Source organism: Arachis hypogaea, chromosome 13, assembly GCF_003086295.3.
Source record: "Arachis hypogaea cultivar Tifrunner chromosome 13, arahy.Tifrunner.gnm2.J5K5, whole genome shotgun sequence".
Lineage (NCBI taxonomy): Eukaryota > Viridiplantae > Streptophyta > Magnoliopsida > Fabales > Fabaceae > Arachis > Arachis hypogaea.
In genome coordinates, this window is record NC_092048.1 from 6,651,911 (window position 1) to 6,673,535 (window position 21,625).

At 35.9% G+C, this 21,625-nt stretch overlaps 1 protein-coding gene across 1 annotated transcript; it reads left to right on the forward strand.

Moving 5' to 3' along the window:
* The first annotated feature begins 1,134 nt into the window (after positions 1 to 1,134).
* On the forward strand, positions 1,135 to 16,563 carry LOC112736823 (uncharacterized). The gene is made up of 15 exons (XM_025786444.3): positions 1,135 to 1,584; positions 1,683 to 6,624; positions 6,719 to 6,907; positions 7,190 to 7,304; positions 7,686 to 8,736; positions 9,200 to 9,647; positions 9,984 to 10,037; positions 10,135 to 12,988; positions 13,105 to 13,218; positions 13,332 to 13,462; positions 13,662 to 13,754; positions 13,880 to 14,149; positions 14,237 to 14,900; positions 15,565 to 15,640; positions 15,721 to 16,563. Exons 1-15 carry the CDS (start codon positions 1,310 to 1,312, stop codon positions 15,818 to 15,820), a joined length of 11,376 nt encoding a protein of 3,791 aa, XP_025642229.1. The 5' UTR covers positions 1,135 to 1,309; the 3' UTR covers positions 15,821 to 16,563.
* Positions 16,564 to 21,625: the final 5,062 nt, after the last annotated feature.

Here is a 21,625-nt window from a genome sequence, read left to right on the forward strand (position 1 = left end):
GATACATTAATAATTATCTCATTTATAGTGTAAATGAAATAAATTAATACAATGTAAATCGATAAATACGCTATAAATTACATATATTTCAGTAATTAAAATAATCAAATTATTTATCTAAAAATAAAAAATACATGTTGTCATGATTTATGAAAATTAAAATTAAAAAATTGAATATTATTTTTAATTATCAAAATATTAATAATATTTATTATATAAATTAACATTCATTTTACACCATTTCTTTATTTTCTCTAACATAATTTCATACCTCTTTCTTTTTTTCCTTATTCATTCTTGCTAATTATGTGTAAAACTAGAATTTGGTTAATAATATAGTTTTTTTTTTTAAATTTGCTAAACGTATATATTACGTAATTATATGATTGTATTTATAAGTTATATAATATCTTTGTTGTTTATATATCACTTCTTTTTCAACAATTTATATTTTTTAATATCATTTAATTGAAATATATTATTAAAATTGCATGTTATTATTATTCATAAAAAATAAAATTAAAAATTAAATGATATTTTTAATTATCAAAATATTAATAATATTTATACTTGTATTTTATCTAAAAATTTTATTATTATATCATAATATTAAAATACAACCTAAAAAAATTTAAAAAATAAAAATAACTATTTAAAAATAAAAATAAAAAATAATTATCTAAAATCAGATAAATAAAATTTAATTAAATATTTTTATGTATAATTTTATTTTTTTATAATTATTAAATTTTGAATGAAATTTTTTATTTTAAATTATTATTTATCATTAACCATTATAAAATTTAAATTAATTTTGATATGCTACTAAACAAAATTTAAATTTTTTAATTAATTAAATTTAATTCATATTATTATTTAATTGAACAACAAAATAACAATTAAATACAATTATTACCTATATAAAAACAGTATTTTTTGTATTTTTTAATAATAATATTATTAAATTATATATAAATTACTGAATTAAATAAATATATTATACAATATTTTTTATAAATTAACTTCTAAATTTAATATTAATTTATATATAATCTAATATATTCCTAAATAACATATATATATATATATATATATATATATATATATATATATATATATATCATTTTAATTACTTTTATAATTTTTGTTGGCATATTCAGCTTTTGCGCGAATGATGTGAATTCGTTGAGGTTGAGCAGTAAGCAGAAACCACTGCAATAAACAGCATGACGGAGAAGAAGAGAAACTCTTTAGACTCCATTGCTTCTCAGTGCTGACTTCACTCATCAAGAGATGCTGCTAAACCACAATGATGATGCAACAGCAGCAACCACTTCACCCTCACCACCACCACCACAACCAGCTCGCCGCCCTTCTCTCCGCCGCCCTCCCCTCCGACGACAACACTCCCACTCCCTCCTCCGCCACCACCTCCGTCTCATCGGTCGCGCTCCCAGACCCTTCCCCTCGCCTCGCCGCCATCGCTTCCCTCCACCGCGCCATCCTCTACCCTCACAACTCTCTCCTCGTTACTCACTCCGCTCACTTCCTCTCCCAAGGTCTCTCCCAACTTCTCTCCGACAAGTAAGTTAAACCCTAATCCCCACTCTCCAATTTTCAGTTTTCAAAAATTTCCCCAATTTTCCGATAAAAATTTCATCTTTTGTCGTTCTTTGCTTTAGGTTGTATGAGGTTCGGCAAGCGGCTGTTGTAGCGTACGGTGCACTATGTGCAGTGATCTGTTCGGTTCCCGTGACATCAAACGGGAGACAGAATCATGTTATACTTGGTGGTTTGGTTGACCGTTTCATAGGTTGGGCGTTGCCCTTGTTGAGCAATGTCAACGCCGTTGATGGGACGAAGGAATTGGCATTGGAAGGTTTGCGTGAGTTTCTTAATGTTGGGGATATTGGTGGAGCTGAGAGATATGCTTTGCCAATTCTCAAAGCTTGTCAGGTGCTGCTTGAGGATGAGAGAACTTCATTGAGCTTGTTGCATAGGCTTGTTGGGGTTATCACTTTGATATCATTAAAGTTCTTGAGGTGCTTTCAGCCTCATTTCCCTGACATTGTTGATTTGCTTCTCGGTTGGGCGTTGGTGCCGGACCTCGCTGATTCGGATAGGAAGGTTATTATGGATAGCTTCTTGCAGTTTCAGAAACATTGGGTGGGTAGTTTGGCGATGTCATTGAGGTTGTTGACGAAGTTCTTGGGGGACATGGAGGCGTTGCTCCAGGACTCCAGTCCTGGAACCCCGCCGCAGTTTAGGAGGCTGCTGGCCTTGCTGTCTTGCTTCTCGACGATCCTGCAGGCTACGGCTTCCGGGTTACTGGAAATGAATCTTCTTGAACAGATTAGTGAGCCTCTTGTAGGGATGCTGCCGCGCCTGTTGAGATGCTTGTCTCTAATTGGGCAGAAGTTTGGATGGGCAGAATGGATTGAAGATTCTTGGAAGTGTTTGACACTTTTGGCGGAAATATTGCGGGAACGGTATTCGAGTTTTTATCCTCTTGCTGTTGATATATTGTTTCAAAGCTTGAAATTTGGGGCAGCTGCACAACGGGAAGGGTTTAGGAATATTACCTCTTTTCAGGTTCATGGGGTTTTGAAAACAAATCTTCAGTTGCTATCACTGCAGAAGCTTGGCCTCCTCTCATCATCTGTGCGGAAGTTATTGCAGTTTGATGCACCAATTTCTCATGTGAGGTTGCATCCAAATCATTTGGTAACTGGAAGTGCTGCTGCTACTTATATTTTCTTGCTTCAACATGGGAATAAAGAAGTTGTTGATGAAGCAGTCACCTCGTTGATCAATGAGCTGGAACTGTTAAAGGGTGTGATAGAGGAAAACACTGATTATTCTGATCAATTCAATTATGTTATATCGTCTAAAACACTATCAAAAGTTGAACTATTTGCAATAATCAAGTTTGATTTGAAAGTTCTGTTAGCATGTGTGTCTTTAGGTGGGGATAACAGTTTGGTTGGCCAAACAGAAACCACTACGTTGTATATTAGGAGGTTAGAAAAGTTGGTGTCCTTTATTATGAAAAAGATGAATCCTTTTGAATCACCTATTCAGGTATTCATGGAGTTGCAATTGGCTGTTTTCAGAACATTGGAGAGGCTAACATCAGTTGAGTTCATAATTAATTGCTCCATAAGAGAACATAATTATGACAAAGTTGCAATCGAGAAGGGTGACGATAAAGCTTGTGATGGGCTTTCGGCTGTGACTTCCGAGCATTTAGGAAAGTACAGCATACTTCTTATAAAAGCTCTTCATGTTTCAACTCCTCTAGCAGTAAAATTAGTGGCTCTTGATTGGGTACAAAGGTTCTGTGAGAATGTTATCGCTGTAAACAAGATCTCAAGCTCAAAAGTACTCTCCTATGGAATATGTGGACATACCGGTGTAATTATGAATGTAGTTTTCTCACTTTTAGTTACTACGATTGAGAGGGAACCAGAAGTAAGATCACATGTTGCTGTAACTTTGGAGATGTTAATGCAAGCAAAGCTTTTAAACCCTGTATGTTCATATCCCTTAGCTGAAGCAATATTGGAGAAACTTGGTGATCCAGATATAGATATACGGGAAGCATATGTGAGGCTGCTTGCATGTATTTTGCCTACAACTGTTTATTCATGTGGTCTCTATGATTTTGGGAGATTTAAGCCTGTTGACCTTGTGTTAGGAAACAGTTCTAAGATGCACTGGAAACAATTATTTGCACTTAAGCAGCTGCCGCTGCATTTACACTCACAACAGCTTGTGACAATCTTAAGTTACATTTCACAAAGATGGAAGTCCCCTCTGTCTTCTTGGATTCAGCGGCTAATTCATAGTTGCCGGAGTTCTAAGGATGCTATTTCCAGTCAGCCTGAAGAAACAGGAAATGTTGGTTCAAATTCTCCATGGTTGGATATACAAGTGGATGAAGACATACTTGAAAGAATCTGTGCTGTCAATAATTTAGCTGGTGCCTGGTGGGCTGTTCAAGAAGCAGCTCGGTACTGTATTGCAACACGGCTTCGGACTAATCTTGGTGGGCCTACCCAAACATTTGCTGCTCTTGAACGCATGCTCTTGGACATTGCACACCTTTTACAGCTCGACAATGAACAAAATGATGGGAACTTAAGTATGATCGGGTCTTCTGGTGCTCATTTGTTACCAATGAGACTGCTGTTGGATTTTGTTGAGGCTCTAAAGAAATATGTATACAATGCATATGAGGGTTCTGTCATTTTACCACCTGCAACTCGTCAGAGTTCTTTATTCTTTCGAGCAAACAAAAAAGTATGTGAGGATTGGTTTTCTCGTATATGTGAACCAATGATGAATGCTGGATTGGCTTTGCATTGCAATGATGCTGTTATTCAATACTGCACGCATCGCTTGCAGGAGTTCAAGAATCTCACCATGTCATATGTGAAGGAAAAATCGAGGCCTTCAGTGACTGATACCCACAATATTAGAGGCAGGTACAGAGCAGATATCTTAAAAGTTTTAAGACATCTTTCATTTGCCCTTTGCAAGAATTCTGAACCAGATTCTTTGACCGGCTTACGAAAATGGGTGTCAATTACTTTCTCCTCCATACTTGGTGAGGAAAATCAATCCTTCAACGAGTATGGAACTGTTGGACCCCTCTCATGGATAAGTGGGCTTGTATATCAGGCAAGAGGAGAGTATGAAAATGCTGCTGCTCACTTCACTCACATGCTACAAACTGAAGAGTCACTCAGTACCCTTGGTTCGGATGGTATACAGTTTGTTATTTCACGTGTGATTGAGAGTTATGTAGCTGTATGTGACTGGAAATCTCTTGAGACCTGGCTACTAGAGCTGCAAATGCTTCGTGCTAAGCATGCTGGTAAAGGTTATTCTGGTGCTCTGACAATGGCAGGCAATGAAGTTAATGCAATCCATGCATTAGCACGTTTTGACGAGGGTGATTATCAGGGTGCTTGGTCATGCCTTGATTTGACGCCTAAAAGTAACAGTGAGCTGACCCTTGACCCAAAAATAGCCTTGCAGCGGAGTGAACAAATGCTTTTACAATCACTGCTTTTCTTGAAGGAGGGAAAGAGTGATAAGGTGCTGCATGATTTGCAAAAGGCAAGGTCAATGTTGGAGGAATCACTTTCTGTTCTGCCATTTGATGGGTTAGTTGAAGCGACCCCTCTTGCCATTCAGCTGCATTGCATTTTCCTATTAGAAGAGGATTGCAAGCTTAAATCAACCCCTGAGAAGGGAAAACAACTTCAATCAGTATTAAATTCTCTTCAGCCGGTGTCATCTATTAGTAATATCCGTCAAGATTGTAATCCATGGCTGAAAGTTCTACGTGTTTATCAAAACATTTCCCCGACTTCTCCAGTTACTCTAAAATTCTGCATGAATTTGCTAAATTTAGCTCGTAAACAGAGAAACCTCTTGTTGGCAAATCGTCTGAATTGCTATCTCAAAGATCATGTAGCTGTTTGCTCTGAGGAGAGGCAACGTGATCTTCTTGTCTTAAATTTGCAGTATGAGAGCATTTTACTTTTGCATGCTGAAAACAAATTTGAAGAAGCCATAACAAACCTTTGGTCATTATTGCTTCCTTGCATGGTTTCTTCGGCATCTAGAATATCTGAAGCTGATGAGAGAATTCTGAAGGCCAAAGCATGCTTGAAACTCTCAGATTGGTTAAGACGGGATTATTCAGATTGGAGTCCAGAGAGTATCGTTCTTAAGGTGCCAGCAGATTTTTATAATGCTGAATCAGTTTCACCAACCAAAGGCAGTAGTGAAGAACATACCAATCGTCAACAATATCTGGGTCTCGTTACCGAGGAAATTATTGGTACAGCAACAAAATTTTCTACTCGTATTTGCCCCACCATGGGCAAGTCATGGATTTCCTATGCTTCTTGGTGCTTTAACCAAGCCAAAGAGTCACTCCTTGGTCAAAGCGAAACTACTCTCCATGCATGCTTGTTTTCTCCCATACTTGCTCCTGAAATCTCACCAGAGAGATTCAAGTTGACTGGAGATGAGGTGCAAAGAGTTAAATCGTTGGTTGTGAGTCTTTTTCAGGGAAATGGTGACATGAAAGGTCTCATAGATCAATTGGAAGAGGGAAGTCTTTTGCTTGATTCAGCAGAGCGCAGAAGTAATGGCAATCCTCTGTTGACACTGGTTTGGAACATGGTGAATATTATTGAAACTGCTGCAGGAGCACCAGGTGCAGAAAACTCTGGTGGTGAACGTCTTTCTGCTGTGTTATCTTCTCAATTGAGGATCTGTTTGCTGCATGCAAATCTTGGACTGGAAGAATCTGACATAATATCTGTATTGGAAGACATAATTGACATTTGGTGGTCTTTGAGGAGGAGAAGAGTATCCCTGTTTGGACACGCAGCTCATGGTTACATGCAGTATCTTTCATTTTCATCTTCGCAAATTTCCCATTGTCGGATGCGTGGTTCTGATTATGAACCTGTGAAGGATAAAGTTGGCAGCTACACCCTGAGGGCTACACTCTATATATTGCATATACTTCTTAATTATGGAGTGGAATTGAAAGATACTTTAGAGTCTGCTCTTTCAATTGTTCCTTTGTTGCCATGGCAGGTTTGCATGCGAGATCTTGGGGTTTCAATTTTGCTTCTTTCATTTTAAAGCAGAGGATATTTTGTTTATATTTTGAAGTAATTGTTTTACGTAGGAAGTTACCCCTCAACTATTTGCAAGGATAAGCTCTCATCATGAACAAGTTGTACGGAAGCAGCTGGAAGGTTTACTGATGATGTTGGCCAAGCAATCACCTTGTTCCATAGTGTATCCAACACTAGTTGATGTTAATGCTTACGACGGAAAACCTTCAGAAGAGCTTCATCATGTGCTGGGTTGTCTGGTAATATAAAAGAATTCTATGTTCACTGTATAGTTTATATATTTTACTTTATTTTTACAAAGCAAAACATGAATATTCTGTTCAAAATGCCTTCTGAGTTTAGATCAAGGCAAGAAAAATCTTACTCCCTATTAACAGTCTTGGGAAGATAAATTTTCTCTTTTCCATTGAGGAGAATGTGTTGGTAGTTCTGATGTCTGTTGTGTATTTTAGCCGTTTTTGGATGAGCATTCGTTTGGTTTATGAGATATAGAACCAATCATGAGCCTTTCTTTAATGCAGAGGGAACTTTACCCTAGGTTGGTTCAGGATGTTCAGCTGATGATAAATGAACTTGGAAATGTTACTGTTCTCTGGGAGGAATTATGGCTCAGCACTCTTCAGGATCTTCACACAGGTCGATTTTCTTTTTTCCAACACTTTATAATTGATCATGAGATCCCTCTCTGTTGTCTTATGAGTAAGAATTAAAAAAAAGGGCAGTCCGGTGCACAAGCATCCCGCTTTAACGCAGGGTCAGGGGAAGGGCTGCATCCAAAGGATATAATGTAGCTAGGCTAACCTGATAATTGTATTAGTGGCTGATTCCATGGCTTGAACCCGTGACCTTGAGGTCACACGAAGACAACTTAACCGTTGTTCAAAGGCTCCCCTTTCTTATGTGGAAGAATGAATGACTTTTTAAATTTTCGAGGGATTCATTTCAGTGTTCCTTTGATACTCTGGAACTAGTATTTGCTATTCGTGAAGTTATTAGGTTGACTATTATTTGTTGCAGATGTGATGAGGCGAATAAATGTGCTGAAAGAGGAGGCTGCAAGAATTGCAGAAAATGTCACGCTTAGTCAGAATGAGAAAAACAAGATAAATTCTGCACGTTATTCTGCAATGATGGCTCCAATAGTTGTCGCACTGGAACGCCGTTTAGCTTCAACTTCCCGAAAACCCGGGACTCCTCATGAAGCATGGTTCCAGGAAGAGTATACAGATCAATTAAAATCAGCTATTGTATCCTTTAAGACACCTCCAGCTTCTTCTGCGGCTTTAGGAGATGTATGGCGACCTTTTGATAGTATTGCCGCATCCTTGGCTTCATACCAGAGGAAGTCTTCAGTTTCCTTACAGGAAGTTGCACCTCACTTGGCGATGTTATCATCTTCCGACGTTCCAATGCCAGGTCTTGAAAAACAAATGAAAATTCCAGAGTCTAACAAAGCAACTGATCTCCAAGGTGCTGTTACAATTGCTTCTTTCCATGAACAAGTCACCATCTTATCAACAAAGACCAAGCCTAAGAAACTTGGTATACTTGGTTCAGATGGTCAGAAGTATACATATCTTCTTAAAGGACGAGAAGATTTACGCCTTGATGCTAGAATTATGCAACTACTGCAGGCTATAAATGGTTTTCTACATTCTTCTTCTTCTACATATAGTAACTCTCTCGGTATTCGCTATTATTCTGTAACTCCAATCAGTGGGCGGGCTGGCTTGATCCAGTGGGTGGATAATGTAATAAGTATATACAGCGTATTTAAATCTTGGCAAACTCGTGTCCAGCTAGCACAGTTTTCAGCAGTAGGCACAGCAAATACAAAATCCTCAGCTCCTCCACCTGTTCCCCGTCCCAGTGATATGTTTTATGGGAAGATCATACCAGCACTTAAAGAGAAAGGTATTAAGAGAGTGATTTCTAGAAGGGATTGGCCTCATGAAGTAAAATGTAAAGTTCTTCTTGATCTCATGAAGGAGGTGCCAAGACATCTTCTTTACCAAGAGCTATGGTGTTCTAGCGAAGGATATAAAGCGTTCAGCTCCAAGATGAAGAGGTACATTAGGTTGAATCTGTTACTGGTGCATTTTGAAGTTATATAATATATCATTAAATTAAATTGTTAAATTCCCACAATAAATGCATCTAGATTGTTTGGATTCATATGTTCTTTTGGCTTGCCTTTACTGCCTCATTCTTGGGCTTGGAAGTGCTCTTAGAAATGATGATTTTGCCGTTTGAACTTTGATGATTCTTTTATTGTATACTAACATATCCTAGATGTTGTTCCATTATTTTCTAGTGGAGGTAACCAATTTGTTAGCATGATCCTCTGATTATCATTAGGTTTATCAAGTACTAAGTTCTGTTTGTTGACTATTCTATGTTAAAGTGCTTACAAACTTTTGCATGGGATATTATGTGCATTGCTTAGAGGTGAAAATTTATGTCTTACAGATAAGATGTTGTACAGTTATTAGCATTATTATTCTTATCATCGTCACTGTCATTGTCTGCAGGTATTCTTGTAGTGTTGCTGCAATGAGTATGGTTGGTCATGTTTTGGGACTTGGCGACAGACATTTAGACAACATTCTGATAGATTTTTGTAGCGGGGATGTTGTACATATTGATTACAATGTGTGTTTTGATAAGGGACAGAGATTGAAAGTTCCAGAGATTGTTCCATTCCGCCTTACCCAAATGATCGAAGCAGCTTTAGGGATGACTGGAATAGAAGGTAGCTTCAGAGCAAACTGTGAGAGAGTTGTGGGAACTTTAAGGAAGAACAAAGACATACTTCTGATGTTATTAGAAGTGTTTGTTTGGGACCCACTTGTGGAGTGGACAAGGGGTGATTTTCATGACGAAGCTGCTATTGGCGGTGAAGAAAGAAAAGGCATGGAGTTGGCTGTCAGCTTGAGTCTATTTGCATCTCGAGTGCAGGAAATTCGAGTTCCCTTACAGGTACATATATTGAACTAACCCAAAAATGCCTTCTATTTAAGGGTGTGCCCACCTTAATATTTGTGCATGTGCATGTATATATGTTTCAAGAATTTGAGCAGGTTATCCATCTTACATGAGATACCCAGAATTTGCTTAATATGTTTAGAATAAATTTACACGTTCTTATTTAATTTTTATTTCACATCCTTGATTTATTCCTTCAAGTAGTAGATGCCTTCTGTGGAAGTTGGCCCAATAAAATTTTCCAGTTTATATATTCTGTCATGCTTTCTTGAGATCTATCTAATCTAATCTATGATACATTGCTGATTTCTTTAACCCAAATGTGAGTAGGAGCACCATGATCAGTTGTTGACCAATCTGCCAGCTGTTGAATCTGCACTCGAGGTATGATGAAATGCCATGTACTTTTGTTGGCTATGTTGGGATTATTCTGAATCAGATATTGCTTTCATTGAATTGACTTGGAGTAATTTTTTACCAGAGGTTTGCTGATGTTCTAAATCACTACGAGCTTACCTCTACTCTATACTGTCGAGCTGATCAGGAGAGATCTAGCCTTATACTGCATGAGACTTCAGCTAAGTCAATTGTTGCTGAAGCAACCTGCAGTTTAGAGAAAATTCGAGCTTCGTTTGAAATTCAGGCACGGGAATTTGCTCAAGCAAAGGCAATGGTTGTAGAGAAAGCTCAGGAGGCAATGACTTGGGCTGAGCAGCATGGAAGAGTTCTTGATGCTTTACGATGTGATTTATTGCCAGAAATAAGTACTCGCTTTAAGCTGAGTAACATGGAAGTAGGCTTATCTCTTACATCTGCAGTAACTGTAGCAGGCGTTCCTCTAACTGTTGTTCCTGAGCCCACTCAAGTACAATGCTATGATATAGACAGGGAAGTATCTCAATTCATAGCTGAGTTGGATGATGGACTTACTTCTGCTGTAACTTCTCTGCAAGCATATTCCTTGGCTCTGCAAAGAATTCTACCATTAAATTATCTTTCAACAAGCGCAGTCCATAGCTGGGCACAAGTTCTGCAACTATCTATCAATACCCTGTCATCTGAGATTCTCTCCCTTGCCAGAAGGCAGGCTTCTGAACTTTTGGCAAAATTCCATGGAGATAGCACGGATTCCGTCAAAAGCAATCATGATGAACTTTGTTTCAGGGTGGAGAAGTATGCTGTAGAAATAGAAAAATTGGAAAAAGAGTGTGCTGAGGTAGAGAGTTCTATTGGCTTGGAGTCAGAATTGAAAACTAAGGATCACCTGTTGTCAGCTTTTATGAAACTTATGCACTCCGCTGGTATTTTACGAAAGGAAGGCGGATTACCAACTGCTCAATCAAGACAAGATGGGGCAAACAATACTAGACTTTTAGGTGAACTAGGAGAGGAGAAGGAGAATGCACTATCAATTCTGAATATTGCTACAAGTTCACTTTATGCTCAGGTTAAGCATAGAATACTCAATATATATGGTGACTTATCCGGGGGACGAAATCAACACAACATGTTGCAGACTGACAATGGAACTACTTTTGCCGAGTTTGAAGAACAAGTTGAAAAATGTAATCTTCTGACAGAATTTTTCAAAGATTTGTGGCAATTTATTGGAAAGGAGATCCCTTCTGCTGATGCCAACAAATTTCATTTGAAATTTTCTTCTGACAGTAATTGGGTCTCAATTTTCAAAGCCATTTTGATTTCCTGTAAGGAATTGATTAGTCAAATGACTGAAGTTGTTCTGCCAGAGGTAATACGATCTGCTGTCTCAATAAACTCGGAAGTTATGGATGCATTTGGGTTAATCTCACAAGTTCGAGGGTCTATAGAAACTGCAGTGGAGCAGCTTGTGGAGGTCGAAATGGAGAGAGCATCACTGGTTGAGCTTGAGCAGAACTATTTTGTTAAGGTCGGTCTTATTACTGAACAGCAACTGGCTCTTGAAGAAGCTGCGGTTAAGGGAAGAGATCATCTTTCTTGGGAAGAGGCAGAGGAACTTGCATCGCAAGAGGAAGCTTGTAGAGCACAACTGGATCAACTTCATCAAACTTGGAATCAGAGGGATGTAAGGACTTCTTCTCTTATGAAGAGAGAAGCTGATATAAAAAATGCCTTAGATTCCGTGAATCGTCAATTTCAGTCTCTTGTTGGTATGGGAGAAGAAAGGGAACTACATATTTTGAGAAGCAAAGCACTATTGGCTGCACTTGTTAGGCCCTTCATGGAATTGGAATCCAGTGATAAGATGCTGTCTCTGGTTGATGTTTCTGTTACAATGACCTCAAGTAAATTTCATACTCTGGCAGATTTGATAAATTCTGGAAATTCTATATCAGAGTATGTCTGGAAGGTTGGAGGCTTATTGGATGACCATTCCTTCTTTATTTGGAAAATAGGTGTTATGGATTCTTTTCTTGACACATGCATACATGATGTAGCTTCCTCAGTTGAGCAAAATCTTGGCTTTGACCAGTCACTAAACTTCATGAAGAAGAAACTTGAAATCCAACTACAGAAACACATTGGTCACTATTTGATAGAAAGGGTTGCTCCTAGTTTCCTGGCTTGTTTGGACAAAGAAGACGAGCACTTGAAGCAATTAACAGAGTCATCAAAGGAACTTGCTTTAGATCCAATGAAAAAAGGTGCACCTGTGAAAAAGGTTTTGGTTATGCTTGAAGAATACTGTAATGCACATGAAACTGCTAGAGCAGCAAAATCAGCTGCATCTCTCATGAAAAGACAAGTGAATGACTTGAAAGAAGCTCTTAGGAAGACCGCCCTTGAGGTAGTTCAGATGGAATGGATGCATGATGTTAATTTGAACCCATCTTATAGCAGAAGAATCAGATTTGAGAAATATCTAGATACCGATGACAGCTTGTATGCAATCATTTTAAACCTCAGCAGATCTAAATTATTGGAAAATATACAGTCTTCTGTTTCGAAAATCATGAGGTCAGTTGATTGCCTTCAGACCAGTGAACGGGCTTCCCTTGTAGCTGAAGGACAGCTTGAAAGAGCAATGAGTTGGGCTTGTGGTGGTCCAAATTCTAGTACTTCTGGAAACACATCTACTAAAAATTCAGGAATTCCTCCTGAGTTTCATGAACATATTACGGCCCGGAGGCAGATCTTATGGGAATTTAAAGAAAAGGCATCTAACATTGTAAAGTTATGTATGTCTGTATTAGAGTTTGAAGCATCAAGAGATGGGTATTTGCTTATACCTGGCCAGCCATACCCTTTCAGGAGTGGTGTTGATGGAAAAACATGGCAGCAGGTGTACTTGAATTCTCTTACAAGATTGGATGTTACTTTCCATTCTTATACACGTGAGTTTACTATATTTTTCAGTAGTTGAAGTCTCTTTATGTTAGTTGAACGCTTGAAGTCTTGAACTCATACTTCTGCATAAAGGTGAACATATGCCCTCCTGTTACTGTTATAGGTTCTGAACAAGAGTGGAAGCTTGCACAAGGCACTATGGAAGCTGCTTCTAAGGGATTATACACTGCAACTAATGAACTCTGTGTTGCCTCTCTGAAAGCAAAGTCAGCTTCGGGTAGTTATCACTTTTTCATTACTTTTCACATATACATTGCAGTTCATGTATGGATGTTTTCTTTCAGTGTCGTGGCTCATGTGATGATTCAATGTTTTTTTATCTTTTTGCAGGTGATTTACAAAGCACTGTTCTTTCAATGAGGGATTGTGCATATGAGGCTAGTGTTGCACTGTCTGCTTTTGCTCGGGTTTCAAGGATCCATACTGCTTTGACTTCTGAATGTGGTTCTATGCTTGAGGAGGTATGGTCTTTTGAGTATTTGACGTAGTTATAAATGACCAGGCAGTATAGTTTCTGAGCTGATTTTTTCAGATAATTTGTAGAAATTGATGTTTTTATTGATTTAGAATCTATGTACAGCATTTGTGGTTACCTCCATTACCATTAGATCCTGTGTTTTTTGAATTCTTTAGAAGCTATCGTTGCTTTTATTTTTGTAGGTTCTAGCAATAACTGAAGATATACATGATGTCTTCAATCTGGGGAAAGAGGCTGCTGCTATACATCTTTCTCTAATGGAAGATCTGTCAAAGGTTTTTTTTTCTTTCTTTCTTTCTTTTTTTGTGGATATTTGGCCTGTGACTTTTCAATCTGTGTTTTCTGGCATTAAACTTCCCAAAAGTCAAAATTGTATTTTGATGTTTGATGTTTTTGTTAGGCAAATGCCACACTTCTTCCACTTGAATCAGTGTTGTCCAAGGATGTAGCTGCTATGACTGATTCTATAGCTAGGGAAAGAGAGACCAAGAAAGAAATATCACACATCCACGGACAAGCTATATACCAATCTTACTGTTCAAGAATCAGAGAGGCTTGTCAGAACTTTAAGCCTTTGGTGCCATCCCTGACATCAGCTGTGAAGGGACTCTATTCATTGTTGAATAGACTGGCAAGGACTGCTAGTCTTCATGCTGGCAATCTGCACAAAGTAATGTGACACTTCTTCTAGATTTTTCGTTTTCCTTGCACATGTATATCAGTATTGTCCCTATTGATGCATGCACTCTAATTTCAGGCTCTTGAAGGAATAGGAGAAAGTGAGGAAGTGAAATCACAGGATGTTACTTTGTCAAGATCAGATGGTGGTGGTGGGGATGCTGTCGAATTTGATGGCAAAGAAGGGGAGAGTCTTTCAGGTTCCGATGTTTGGGACGACAAAGATTCTAGTGAATTTTCTCAAATTTCTTTGGAAGATAAAGGATGGTTATCGCCACCAGATAGCATCTGTTCTAGCAGCTCAGAATCTGACATTACCTCAGCTGAAGTTAGTCTCCCTGATAGCTTCAATGATTCTGCAGAAAATAAAGACCTGCTTTCGCAGGGATCTAATAGCGGAAACCCGTCTGGTTTTGTACATTCTACTCCACTGTCTCCAACTGATATTGAAGAAGTATCTCCTTTTGTAATCTCAGAACCTTATCCCATACATGCTGATGTCAATCATTCTAGTCCCTTGAAGTACACCTTAACTGATGACGGCACTGAGCATTCCCAGGCTATAGCTTTGCCAAGTGACAAATCAGTTGCCTTACCTGATGGCTCCCAGAATCCATCAAGTGAGAACTTACGAAAGTCTGAGGGTGAGGATGAACTGGTCTCCACCAGTAAAGCTAAGAATGAAGCTGAACAACGAGAAGCTCCTGATCCTAACACGAATCCCAGTAGTCGAGTAGGAAGGGGTATGTACAAAGTCTTATTTCTATGCATATTTTTATCTAACGTTTTTATTGTACTAATCCCATTTGGTAATTATAATACTAAGGTTTTCTTTCATAATTGGCTTCATTCCCTGTTGTGTTGTTCCAATAAATAAATGTGCTATAGAAAACAAAATGAAAATGAAACCAGAGGGCAGGAGAAGTGGGTGTATGGTTTACCCAACCCTGTATATCAGTAGTTTCCCTTTTGGTATTTGTGTGGAGCCTTTTAGATCCATTTTACTTCCATTTCTTTGCGGAACCTTGTGTTAACCATGTTTGAATATAAACATGATTTATGATAGGACTTGTAACAAAGTTTGATCCATGAAACCTGTTCTGGCTATCGGGGGTGTGCTTAGTGGTTGTTGTTGCTAATAAAACTCTACATTGTATCTTTCTCTTTTTCACGTTTTTGTATGTCTAGAGTAAGTTATGTATATTGCACTTTAATATCTAAAGAGATTCGTAAACTGTTATATCTCAATTGTGAATGACTTCTACATATTAAGGGTGGAAGAAACAGTAAAAAAAATTCTTACGCACCCAAGTCTTCATCATAATATCTTGGGATGGAAAAGAGTATGAAAATAAAAGGAATTCATATTTTCGCTTTTTGATTTGTGGCTTTCTGTAAATCTGTTAGGTAAAAATGCTTATGCATTGTCAGTACTGAGGCGGGTTGAGATGAAAATTGATGGTCGAGATATTTCTGATAAGAGGTACGGTTATGGCCCCTCTTTACTCTTATAAATCATCTTTAGCTTAAAATTTACATTAATAGTGATCCTTTGGATTTCAGAGAAATGGGTATCTCAGAGCAAGTAGATTATCTGCTCAAGCAAGCTACTAGTGTAGATAATCTATGCAACATGTATGAAGGTTGGACACCATGGATTTGAAGTTTCACAGAGACTAGAGCGTCTTACATTCGAATCCCATCAGGTTGGCCATGGCGAGGAATAGCCGAATAGGCCCTTTTGGCCTGCCACTATTTCCTTGTGATAAGGGGGCCACCACAGTGATGGTTTTGCAGGTCAAATTTGTCTGGCACAACCACGTAATCGAAAATCTGCCATTGGCATTGATTACTACTGCTATTTATCCATGGCCTCTCTGTATTCTGTTAAAGCCTTTGCCATTCAATTTGGCTGCTGCATTTTCCGGGCAGAGTTTTCATTTCACAACTTGCATGTGCCATTCATGCATGCCACAAAGAAGTTCAAGGCTCAAAGTTGGTCTAATGGGAGATGAGAAAGGATCACTAATTCACCATGCCTGCTCTTCTGTTAAACGTCTCATACTCGAATCGCCGTATTGATCGGCGACTACATTTCGGATCCTTAGCTCTTCAAGGCTGAAAGAATACAAAGGACTGCTGCATTGCCTAGTGATTGAGGAGTATTTTTATCCATGCTGCATGTTTCTGAGTAGCTGGATTATGCAATGCACTGGTTCTAGCTGGAGCTATGGTGTACATATACATACATGTATCATTTAGAATTTAGATGTAGAGGTTAAGCTTCACAATGCTGGTGTATTCATTGTTCACTGGGCGATACATTATTCTATGTTTTAGTAACTTGCATCAGTTATTATTATTATTAGAGTGAAATCTCACTCCGACCCTAACAATTTCACTAAATCACTTTCTGTCTCTTAACGAAAGCATAATTCCATCGTGGCCCAAAACGATTAACTCCATGAGACCTTCTGCCCCCTCTATTAATGTTTCTGTCTATAACGCTAATGGATAACCGTTAAGTTAACAATTTAATCGGACAAATCGTCTTCTCTTCTTCTCTTTTCTCCTCCCCTCCTCTTTATGAACTAGAATACTACCAAGCCAATTCTTCTCTCTCCTCAAAATTATTTTTGGCCACCAACATCTACTACCATTTTCTGTTCTCACTGCACTAACCCACTGCCACCTCTTCTTCCTCTTTTGCTGCATCAATCCACTCTCACCTCCTTTCAATTGAGTAATTTTATCTGTTTAAATACTTAAATTTTATTTAGGATATGGTTTTACGAGTTGTCTTTTTCTAGATTTTGACGATTGAGTATGGATATTTACTTAAAGTATCGATTTTTATGTGAAAGAGTGATTTGATGATTATGGAGTGTGTTGGTGTTTTAATTTATTCAATGTAAGGTTCTCTACTTGGGATGCAGATTTGTGATTTAGTGTGAAATCAAATAGAGACCGGAGCAAGCTAGTGAGAGAGGGATTGTGAGGATAAGAAGAAAAAGGGAGAGAGGGTAGTCATGACAGCGTTGGGATTGTTGATGGTGAACAGAGAAGTAGGGGGAGAGATATGGCTATATGGTTTTGGTTCGGTAAAAAAGAAGAAGAATGATGGTGGATGTTGATGATGATAGTGGCTAAAAATGGTGCAAAGGAGAAAGAGAGAATGCAGAGAATGGTGATAGATGTTGGTGATGATTAGGAGTCGGGTTGGGGTTATACTCCTCTTATTGACGGAAGGGCCAGAACGGAAGTGATGGATAAAGGTCGCGATATACTTTCGTTAAGGGGCGGAAAGGAATTTCATGAAATTATTAGGGACAGAATAAAGTTTCACTCTTATTATTATTATAAAATCTAATTTCGTTTCATAGGTTTAAAACATTCAAAATTAGTCATAAGAATTGAATATTTGTTTTGTTAAAATAATTGCATTTAACACCTTTAATTTAACTTTTAACCCGTAATTTAGAATGTAAAAAATGACCCATTGAATATTCAAAATTTGCATATTGACCACAACTCCTCCTCTCCTCTTAATATTGTGTAAATAAAGATTCATACAGTACTAGTATATTCTCTCAATTTCTCAAATTACAGGTTGTAACTATTTATTAGATTGCTTAGCTCTATGTTAGATTAAATGATACTATCTCATTATGTATATGAATAAATTATTTAGATTATTGTTAATTGGCCCATTATTTTTTTTTTGTCTATGTAATTAACATCTATATAATTGTTAAAAAAGATGATCGAAAAGAAAAGTATTACTAAAAGAAGTACTCATAAGTCATAACCTACCTAACTTTTTTTCCGGTAAATGTCTCTAACAAATTTTAGGTTGATCAGTAAATTTTCATTAGGTTATTTACTGATATCAATTAAATTTTTAATATTAGGATATATAAATTTTTAATAATTTTTATTATAAAATAATTAAATCCGAAAATATCATTATAAGATAATTATTAAAGACTTCATAAAAAATAAAAATTTGTTAAAAAATAAAGTATCAAATCTAAAAATCTTTGGATGTTTATTTTTTATTATTATTTATTACTAAAATTTTAATTAAAAATATCTTATTAACATCAATATACAGAGAGACAGAACTACATAATGACCTAATTTTAAATTTTTACATATAAATTTTAATTTAATTTTTTTAATTTTATTTTTATTTTATTTTATTATAAATATTTTTAGCCCTCTCTAATATTTGAACATATTGGGGCATATCCTTGCACTTGCCGCTTGGAACATGGCGGATACACATGTCCATAGTTGGAAGTACTTTGGTTAAAGCTAACCTTATCTGAATCTGATTGAACCAACACAAAGGTTAGAGACTTAGAGTGATCACAACAGAATTTAATAATACTTTGGCGCAGGTTGTTTAATATATTTTGTATTACCACTATGGCCAACAGTTTTGAACATATTATTATTATATAGTAACACAGGATGAAATCAAAGCTTGAGGTTCCTGTTTCAAAGCACACAGACATAAAAAAAAACACTATTATATTGTTTTGATTTAATGATTTTGACACTCTCCTTATCTGAACTACCTCTATCTATCTTCTTCTTCTTATGTTATATATAAAGCATTAACCTCACTGAGAATTTAACAAGATATAAAGTAGAGCAACATCAAAGTTGAAAAACCAAACATCATCAATTCCTTTTAATTTGAAGAAGTTGCTTTGAGTTATGTCTGGCCTTGTGGACAGGTGGACAAGTGAGCTGGCCAAGCTTCAGCAAAAGGGTGACACTGAAAATGACACTAAAAGCAACAATTCCAGTCACCAACAACAAGTGTTCCAAGAAAAGGAGAATAAGAGTTCAAGTGATCATGGCAAATTCATTCATGTTAACAAGCCTAGGTTCATGTTTTCTGAGGCTTCACTTTCCATGTTTGTTGAATGCTTTAGCCCTTGAACACTACTGAACATCTATCATCTTAACTTGTTTTTGTATGAGAATATAATATCTGTATTTATTTCCAATAAAGGTCCTGTGTTAGTTCATAGTTATGTATATATTAATGATAATAATAATATATTAGCTTTTGGTGTTTCTTGCATGTTATGTTCTTATTATAATTGCCAAGTTTAATTTTCCCAATTGCATAGCAAGTTGCTAACTGATAATTACTTAAGAGAATTGGCATGACTTGCCACTATGTTGAAAGCTTCAAAGGTGTTCACTATCAAAGACTTTTTTTTTTCTCAACCAGTACAAATTTTCATAGAAGGTTACATACACTGTACTTGGTGCACCTATTGAATGTAATTTAGTACTTTCAAGTTTCAATAATAAAAAAAGTAGACTTAATTTGAAGAAGGGTGTAAAACTGGCTGAAGGTGCACACAATACAGTATTTGAACCATTGATGAAATTAAAAGATTCACAATGATGGATTATTATTAATTAATTAGTTTTAATCTTATTGAATTATCTTTTTAACATACGTGTTGGATATATAAATAAATTCGATAATTAGGATTCAATCTAAAAAAATATGTTGTTATAGGATAAATTAGGAGTTTTTTTTCTCTCCAAAACGACGTGGACAGAAATAAATAAAAGAAAGTAAATGTTTGGATTAATTTCTTGTGGACTTGTGGGACAAAAAATGAAGCATAAGGAAGCAAAACAATGGGGTTATGGGGACACGTGTTAATGTTGTGTTAGTATCAATGGAGAGCCTTATCTTCACTGTTCTTGCTTTTCCTCTCTCTTCCTTTATATGAGGTTTGTCCATTTTTTTGAGTCATCACCATTCACAAAATCAAACTCAGGATTCTTGTGTTAGCTTGTTAACAAATAAAATGGACAACACGTCTTTTCTGACGTAACTGCACCAAGAAAATTGTATCTCAATGGCACTCATTAATTGCCGAAACGGTGGATTCTAAGATAAATTTGCAACAAACACTATATGAAACACATTTTTGGTGTAAAATATATATATATAAAAAAATCATATTTAAAAAGTTATATTTTTTATAGGATTTTTTTTATTTATAAAATAAAAAAAATTATTATTTTCTCCGACATGAATTTTGGACTTTAATTTCTAAAATATAATTTTTCTTTTGGTATTTAAGCAAGTTCACCGGACCTCCCAGCAAACTCTATAAAATTGGCAAGTAAGTTCGTTTAATCTCCAACTCTATAAATATTATAGAATTCGTCTAATCTCTAACGAAATTTTTTCAAATTCTTTTTTTTAATTTATTATCATCATCTCCAAATAGAAGTGTAACTTATGATTTATAAATGAAAAAATTCCTTTTTTGTTTTATAGAAGTGTAACTTATGATTTACGAAAGAGCTGGAATTTATTAGAAAATCGTGACTTATTCAATGGTTATGACCTATTAAAAAATATTTTTTTAAAGAAATTTTTTTTTCTTTAATGTATAAACTTAATGTCTATGAATAAGATGTTGGATTGACAAAATAAAATACATTAATTTATATAATAATCTATTTTTTATTTTATTATTTTTATCTTCTATTCAATACTTTTTTTGTATATAGAAAAAAATATTATTTTGGATGTAAGACTTGACCGTACAAATATAAAAGTAAATTAAGTGTTTTTTTATTACATCCTACCAAAAAAAAAAATTGATCATCAGCTCACTTTATACACTATAATAGGAAATTAAATCTAAAAAAAATATGTAATATATTTTTAAAAAATATATCCTTATATTCTCTAATTTTTTTATTGCATATTATGTTTTATTTTTTTTTTTTTTACCAAAGATAGAAGACTCAAACCCATAACCTCTTAATTGAGTATGGAGAGACTATGTCATTTGAACTATTATTCATTGGCATATTATGTTTTACCTTACTCATTTCTAAAGATTAAAATAAATTCTAAATATCCCAATCTAAAATTCTCACATTTTTCTTCTTTAATAAGAAAATATAAACAACAATTAACTTAACCTGTGAATATTATCAGAAGTTGTGAGATTCTAAATTTCTAATTGAAATTAAATTTGAGTCTCTTTTAGAAGGGAAAAAATATCTTTACAACAATCAGGAAAATTTGAAAGGAGGAATAGGATATTAACCATTCACCCTCATAAATCAGGACACGTGTCAATGAAGACAAAAAAGAAAAAGCATTGATTAGAGTATTTGAGATTATCTTATCCTTGTCCATTTTTGTAAAATTCAAAGTATGATATGATACTCACTATCACTATATATGAATAGAAAATGTGTAGAACCATCAAAGTATGGCCCACAAGAATGGACCACAGCTTAGAAGAAAAGTGGTAATAGCAGAAGCCAATAGATAGAATCATAGAATAGGAAAGTTATAAGGTATACTAGGAATATCAATGTTCTAGTTATTTTAACCATTGATTTTAATTAATACATATTATATATTTTTTTTATAATTTAAATCAACGGTTAAAAAAACTGA

Coding starts and splice junctions, on each gene's coding strand:
- LOC112736823 (XM_025786444.3), top strand. CDS start 1,310: ATGATGATGCAACAGCAGCAACCACTTCACCCTCACCACCACCACCAC. Junction 1,585..1,682: donor TCCCAACTTCTCTCCGACAA/GTAAGTTAAACC, acceptor TCTTTGCTTTAG/GTTGTATGAGGTTCGGCAAG. Junction 8,737..9,199: donor TTCAGCTCCAAGATGAAGAG/GTACATTAGGTT, acceptor CATTGTCTGCAG/GTATTCTTGTAGTGTTGCTG.